General features: G+C 39.6%; 2 protein-coding genes across 2 annotated transcripts in view; both read left to right on the plus strand.

Moving 5' to 3' along the window:
* Nucleotides 1-7,500, plus strand: part of LOC138052613 (ribosomal oxygenase 2-like) — a 63,978-nt gene that overhangs the window by 23,172 nt on the left and 33,306 nt on the right. The window lies entirely within an intron of this gene.
* The window catches only part of LOC138052618 (uncharacterized), a 3,760-nt gene continuing 3,250 nt past the window's right edge, over nt 6,991-7,500 (plus strand). Inside the window, exon 1 of the mRNA XM_068899160.1 lies at nt 6,991-7,500. This exon is cut by the window's right edge and continues 3,250 nt beyond it. Within this exon, the coding sequence (XP_068755261.1) occupies nt 7,272-7,500 (229 nt within the window). The 5' untranslated portion in view covers nt 6,991-7,271.

Below are 7,500 nucleotides of genomic sequence, written 5' to 3' on the forward strand. Positions count from 1 at the left end.
GCATTTGAAAATATTCCCCGCGTTAGCCTCCATTGTAAGCCACTTGCAGTCTAATACTGACAATACGAATACGGTCAATTTAATGGCACGTGATAGGTCAAGTCAATGGCAATCGACAACAAAAAATGAATCCATTCCTCCTAGTACAGGAATCAAAAACGTAGAAACAATATTTTTTACAAAGTATGAAAAAATCCAATCCAATAAACATGATTGCCTGCGATGTCCAGTGGATAAGGACAATTATGAAGACCAAATATAAAGCCAAATTCTCCCGAAGACTGTTCGAGATGGAGAAAAAAAACTATCAGGTTCCATCAACAGGGATGAACTTAAGTTTCCTTTACCTTTTGCCAGTAAATGCAAAAAGAACTAACTAAGTTAGGTAATTTCTCGCAGTCTCCGCTAGAAGGAAAATTGCGTTCAAGATGGTGGCGTTTAACACAAGATTTTTTTTTTCGCATTCTACCAAGAAAAAGAGCCCGCCGAAAAGGTACTGTGTAGTTCAGGACCTTGCAGAAACTCTTGTTAAAGGATTTGTAGGATTACCCGTCTTAGAGATTCCCCATTTTAGAATTTCCCCGTTTTAGAGATTCCCTGTTTTAAAGACTTCCCTCCTTCGATTCTCCGTTATTATGGAAAGCCGTTTTTATTTAACATTTTCTGCCTAGCACCTCGCATTTTTTATACCCGATTTTCTATATGTTGCATCTCGCATTTCCTAACTCGCCACTCCCATTTTTTTGAAACAGTGTAAGAATTTCACAATGGATAATTTTATGGCTACCTTTACATACGTATGTTTCATCCCTGCCAAGGGACTCATCAGAGACCTTTCGGCTAACTCGTCAAACATCGCGTTTGAAGTCCTGCTAGCATCAAAATGATGGTGGCAATCTGGCCTTATATCACATAAGGATTCTCAATTGCATAATCTGCCAATCGCGACTAGCTAAAGATGAAATCAGACCTCACCCCAGACGCAATGCAGTAACGAGATGAAAAATGCAACTTCACTCCAACGAATGTCGCGATTAAGCTCCATCGCAAGATTAAACATCACGGAAAGTCAAACTAACTTTTTCTTCTTTGAGGGTCGAGGGGAAATAAAACTCACTGTTTCTCGTGGGGCCAGTCATTAAGTGTTTTCTTATACCTCCCAACTCAAAATAGAACTTTTTTGCTCATTTCTTGGAAGCTTTCGTCCAAATTTTGCTCTTTGCAGAAGTCTCTCAAGGTTTTCACGGCATTTGGGTGGCCTTGTTGGTAGACTTCGAGCTTTTGTCGCGTAAATGCTGTTCAATTTCTTCTTCAGGTCTTGTTGTTTGAAACCGTTTAGCTGCCATGACTGCGTAAAAATTATTTGGTTGACGCGGCTGGCATACAAATTTGCACGACCTGATCACGTGCGAGTCGAAAGTTGAAGTCGTTGTTTCCCCAGGGAGAATCATCATAGAGACTTGCCAAGCATCTGTTTTCTGGTTTTGCTTGGAATCAAGGCCGTTAACAACAGTTTTACCCTAACTGTTTCGAGCTTTGGAGCCGGCATATCACGATGGAGACTATGAACATGAATTTCTCCCATCTCTTTCACGCTCACAGCAGAGCTGACACAAATTGCCGACTTCTGCTACTAAAATATGATAAGCATTAATAAAGATTGCAAAACTTGACTGGATGTAACGACATAAAAGAGTTTTGTTCACAAACTACTAGCACAAGTAGCAAATCCGTTGTGGTTCGAATAAAATATTTTCTTTATTTAATGTAGCTCATTTACCGACAGTTACTGTTATCAGCGGACGCCCTAAGTAAAAAAGAATAGAAACATATAAAGATTCTTATAATTATTTAGATCCATGCAAAAGGGTCCAAGAATGCATAAGATAGTGATAAGGAAGCCTTAGATCGTTCTATATTATGTCAATCTTCAGAAGCTTTGGACAAAAGATTAATCCTAGGTGGGAATAATATTAATGCTGCATAGGGTTAATAGGAATCCTATGTAGGATGAGGCGGAATGGTTGCAGTTTTGCTGGGATTTTGTAAAACCCCCCCCCCCCCCCCCCCCCAGGAATGATGAAATAGCTTTGCATCATTTTTTCTTGCTGCAGCAGTGCAAGAATTATTTTCTATTTCATTTGTGCTGCATGCAATTTTTTTCTTCCAACAAGTGCTTGCAGGAATTTTTTTTCAAAATCACCCCCTCCCCCCCCCCCCAAGAGTTAAATGGTCGGCCCCTTACAAAAGGACAAAACAAAGGCAATTCCCTTAGGTAATCACTTGACACAACAAAAGCTGACTGAAACAACCGAAAATCGGTCGGCGCTGACTAAAACACCCAAAATTGGCATTTTCAGGCTCATACCGCTATATTCCGGTGTCATTCCGCCTCATTCCGGTGTCATTCCGCCTCATTCCAGTGTCATTCCGGCTCGTTCCGGTACCATTCTTGTTCATTTCGTTTCATTCCGGTGTTATTCCGCCTCATTCGAGCATATTCCGGTTTATTCCAGTATATTCCGTTCCGTTCCTTTGTTTAGTAACGCCCTTTTTTCCCTGAGTCACCACGATTTTAGCCATTCTCAATTCCTCGGTTGTCAAAGGTATTGCAAAATACCAACGCTGCGGGTTTTGCTAAAAGCAGGCCCACGGCCCAGCGGCCCACGGCCCACGGCCCGCGACGGCCCGGCGGCCCAAAGGCCCGGTAGCCCAGTCCTGATTTTCCACAGTTTTTTTGTCCAGCGTAAATCCACGCGCATGCACAGATCTGCATCGGGTTTGGGCGTGCAAAATGGACGACGGTGAGTTTGAATAGGCCATTTCCAAGTTCATGTCTGCCTCCTCTTCAAGGCGAGTCTAAGTGCGAAATTTTTCTTATGAAAATTAGTTTTCATTCATATGTAAAGTAGAACTAATTACTATCACAAAAACTTTGCACTTTGAAGAGGAGGCGGATATGAACTCGGAAATGGCCTATTCGTTTACCATTTCAATCATTTGAATCCTTGTTTCTGTTTGTTGTTGTAAACAGACGAAAACAACAGAGAATGACAACGTTTTTCACTCAGCAACATGCAACGAAAGAAAGGATCGAAAAGGATTGAAATGATTATTAAAATGGTAAACGAATTCAAACTCACCGTCTTTCATTTGCGCGCCCAAACCCGATGCAAAGCTGTGCATGCGCGTGGATTTACCGCTGGACAACAAAACTGTGTTGGCCTCCGGGCCACCGGGCCCGGGCCTGGTTCGGGCCGCCGGGCCGCTGGGCCGTGACGGGCCGTGGGCCGCGGGCCGCTGGGCCGCGGGCCTGCTTTTAGCAAAACCCCAAGGCTGCACACTCCATTCTGGGGAGCCCACCAATTTGAGTCAAATATTCGATATAATGTTCCCAGGGTTACAATTCCATATTGGAATCAACTGACAAAGATTAAAGTGTCATTTCAACCCACCAACAACACAATAGCAGCCCTGCGAGTGACCTCATTGATATCATTATGAAGATTCTGCTGAGTTTGGTAAAAAATTGAGGAGATTGCCTGGAGGAAGAATATCTCATGACTGAATTTTCTGCCAATGCCTTAACTTTGCCGGAAGTAGCAAAAGCAGGCTCAATAGCCATAGAAAGATATTTGCTCCTGTACTGTAGTGATTTTCTTTATCCAGTTTTTTGTACTTGGTTTAACCCATGGACTCCTAAACCGCTTTCCCCCCCCCCCCCCCCCCATGCAATTGACAAGTAAAATCGTCTTCAGTTAGACAGTGTAAAATCTATTAAGTCTCACTCTCAGGGGTCAATGGGTTAAATATATGCATGTATATAATGTTGGTGTAAATAAACAGACAAAGCCCCAAAAATTTTATTTGCCATAATTAAACGACAAGGGTGATTAGTTTTGCATAGAATTCTGCATGACATTTCAAGGGAACACTCACAGATCTAATTTGCTGATTTCCGTTGTTTACCCTAGTTTATTTCTTTATAAGGCCATTAAAAAGATGCAGAAAGAACATGCAGAGGAAAGCAAGAATACAGCACTACAAGAAAATGACAGGGAACTGAATTCTAGTGACCAGCTTCTTGTGGAGTACATGCACCTTGACCTAAGCTCCCTTAAGTCGACCATGGACTTTGTGGAAGCTTTTAAACAGACTGGCCATCCATTGCATGTGCTGGTTTGCATACCTTTTACTTGGGATTTTATTCCAGTTTTCTTTCTGCATATTATTATTTAGTTCTTTGTTTTGGCTTCTTGCTTCCATGCTATTATGTCTGTATTATTATTATTATTATTATTATTATTATTAGTAGTAGTAGTAGTAGTAGTAGCAGTAGTAGTAGTAGTAGTAGTAGTAGTAGCAGTAGTAGTAGTAGTAGTAGTAGTAGTAGTAGTAGTAGTAGTAGTAGTAGTAGTAGTAGTAGTAGTAGTCATAGTAGTAAGCAGCAGCAGCAGCAACCTGCAGATGATTTCTCCATTGTGATTAAAGCCTCCAAGTTTGTAACCCAAATAAACATACTCACCGAATCATAGTCTATAATGGCCTTTTGACCAATTTGCAGGTGACTTACTTGAGTCATCTCCTTCTGGTACTGAATTTGCTTCCTTTGATGAAAATGTCTGGACCAGATGTCTGGGTGGTATTCATCTCCAGTTTGATGGAGACATGCCAAAGAAAATTAAACATAGAGAACATTCAAGGCCAACAAAAATATAGCTCCGTGACGTGTTATTCAAATTCAAAACTATTTATGGTAGGATTTGACTGTTAGGGAGTAAACATGTAAAATTAACACAGTTATTTGGTACTGGGAATGGTATATGACAAAGCTGTTGGTGTCAATAGAGAACTGTTAAATCTGAAAGAAAAACTGTCAGAGTTGCATAATTATTTGAATTATTGAGACCACAACTTTTTAAAATGATATGTAGTGCCAATATTAAAATGAGTGGCATAGTTTGAGGGTCTCACTGAGAGCAACAGGTGCAGTTTTGGTTGATGCTTGGCTGGGTTAACTGCCTGATCTAAAGACTAATATTCTGCTCTTCCCCTCCCTGAGCACATTATGGCATATGAAGGATATTATAGTAAAATGTAGTTTCATCAGTTTGGGCAACATTTTCCATTCCTCTTCAAAAATTCTAGAATTCTAGACTAAAATACTTCTAGGTTTTCTAGCTTAAGTTGGTGTCAAGTGCTTTGACTCTGTGATTACTCTAGTTTTATTTACCTCCCAGATCATGGCTATGTATTATCTCAACTACCATTTATCTTCAAAAGAAGTAACCTTCTGCGCTCTCCATCCCGGAGTGGTATGTCATTTATCTTCCATTGTTAACACTCATAGATGAGCTAGTTAGAAACTGGAAAAAATATTATGACTGGTATACTCCAGACAAAAAAAACTTGAGAAAAAAAAAACTGGCAATATACCATTTTACAGTTGTAGCTAAGTTACCTGGCCTAACAATGGAAGCGAGGCTGCCGGTGACCCTGGTTTGATAAAAACCTACATGCTTTTGTAAATGTAATATGGACTAATTATAACAACACAATTTACATGATAAAAGCAGTGGGGGCTGTATCAATACAAGGTTACAGGTTGCTGCGCAAACAACTGTAAAATGGCCTATTTTCCATGATGTTTTTGTTGGTATGACCGTCACAGATCTTCAAGTCCTAAGTATACATCCAACGAGGCAGGGTCAAGTGTGCACTTTGGTTAACTTCGCCCATGCGCTTTCCTAGTGACCGAAGGCAAAAAAAAAAGCAGAAATTTAACCTAGCCTCGTTCTAAAACAATACTTCACTTGTATTCTGGGCTAGTTAGGCTAGTAGGGCTAGTTCTGGGCTAGTTGGAGTTAAGAACAAGGACGAGGAGTAATTTTTTGGTCACCATTTATGAAAGCAACCTTATATTTGCAGAACTTTAATTTATCAGACTGCTCTCTGTCAATCTTACTTGCTCTGCTGCGCAAAGTCCTGAGACATATACAATGTTTTATTAAATTTAAGTTAAAATAATGGTCTTTATAGAGCACATAACAATTTGACGATGATCTTTATTTTTCATGTACTCATGGTCATCCAAACGCTGTCTTTCAGCCGCTGGAAACTGAAAAAACCTCCAACGGCAAAGACTCTGGGGACGAGAATGATGTAACCTTCGTCATTTCCGGTTTCGCCTGTCACTACTGGGAGCAACCCTGTGAAAAGTGTGTGAAGTCCATGTTAAAACCATGTGAATTTTTTTTAGGATGTGAAACATCCCGTGAAATATCCTGTGAAGCAAAAACTGATTTTAGCAAGTTTAATGACCACAATTCATCCCTGTGAAAAATTATGTGAAATTTTTGAAATGATTTTAGAATTATATTGGAATTGAATGAAACATGTGAAATAGCCTGTGAAACATCCCTTTACTGTAAGAAGAAGCATGCCCCCCTGTGAAAATATGTGTGAACTTCATACACACTGTTATATCATGGGCATAAATGCATGTGAAATACCATGTGAAAAATGTTTGAACATCAGATGCTGTTATATGGGCATAAGGCATGTGAAATACCCTGTGAAAAATTGTCTCAACTCCAAAAATGTTGTAAATTTAAAGGGCTTAAAGCCATATGAAATACCCTGTGAATCACCATGTGAAAGAAAACGTGTGAAATTCAGAGATGCTTTGATATATATAGGGTGTAACAGTCTAGTATGAAACACCCTGTTATATACACATAAACAGGCAAAAAAGGTGTGAATCACTATGTTAATTTATTTGTAGCATAGCATGAGGTTAATTTATAACAATCCAGATAAATTAGCAACAAAATAATTGCTAGGAAATATAAATTGTTGGTAATATAAGAAGCTATATGTATATAACACTCATAAGTTCCCATTAGTACTTTTCAGCACATGGAATTGGGTTTTCAAATGGTATTTCACTTGGTAATAATTTTCACATCCATTTTCACAGGTGCGTTAACCTGCCATTTTTTAAATTACATCCCATTTTTACATAATTTTTTCACGTGGTATTTCACGTGCGATACTGTGAAATACCAAGTGAAAATGTGGAGCGCGTTCCACAGGGTTTTCACATGATTATTTTCACATAGTATTTCACATTTCTGTGAAATAATATGTGAAAAACCATGTGAAATTCCTGTGAAACTTTTAATTAATTTAACTTCACATACTTTTCACAGGGCTTCTCCCAGTAGTGTATTTCTTCGGTTTCTTCCAAGAACTTCTTCAAAGGATCAAGTATGTTGGAAGCTGTTGTAGCTTTTATTGTCTACATCGTCGAGAGTTTTACCGCTAGCGTTCTAGAAAACCCGCCAACAACACCTTGCGGGTCACGGAATGTTCAAGACCATGATAATTCCGAGAAAGAACCGCTACTTGTTCAACAGCGTTCCACCTTAGAAGATTTTACAAACTTCGATCCCAACGACACAATATTCCAAGAGTTCGATCCTCCTTTCGGTGCTTGTG

The sequence above is a fragment of the Montipora capricornis genome, chromosome 6 (assembly GCF_036669925.1).
Source record: "Montipora capricornis isolate CH-2021 chromosome 6, ASM3666992v2, whole genome shotgun sequence".
In the NCBI taxonomy this organism is placed as follows: domain Eukaryota; kingdom Metazoa; phylum Cnidaria; class Anthozoa; order Scleractinia; family Acroporidae; genus Montipora; species Montipora capricornis.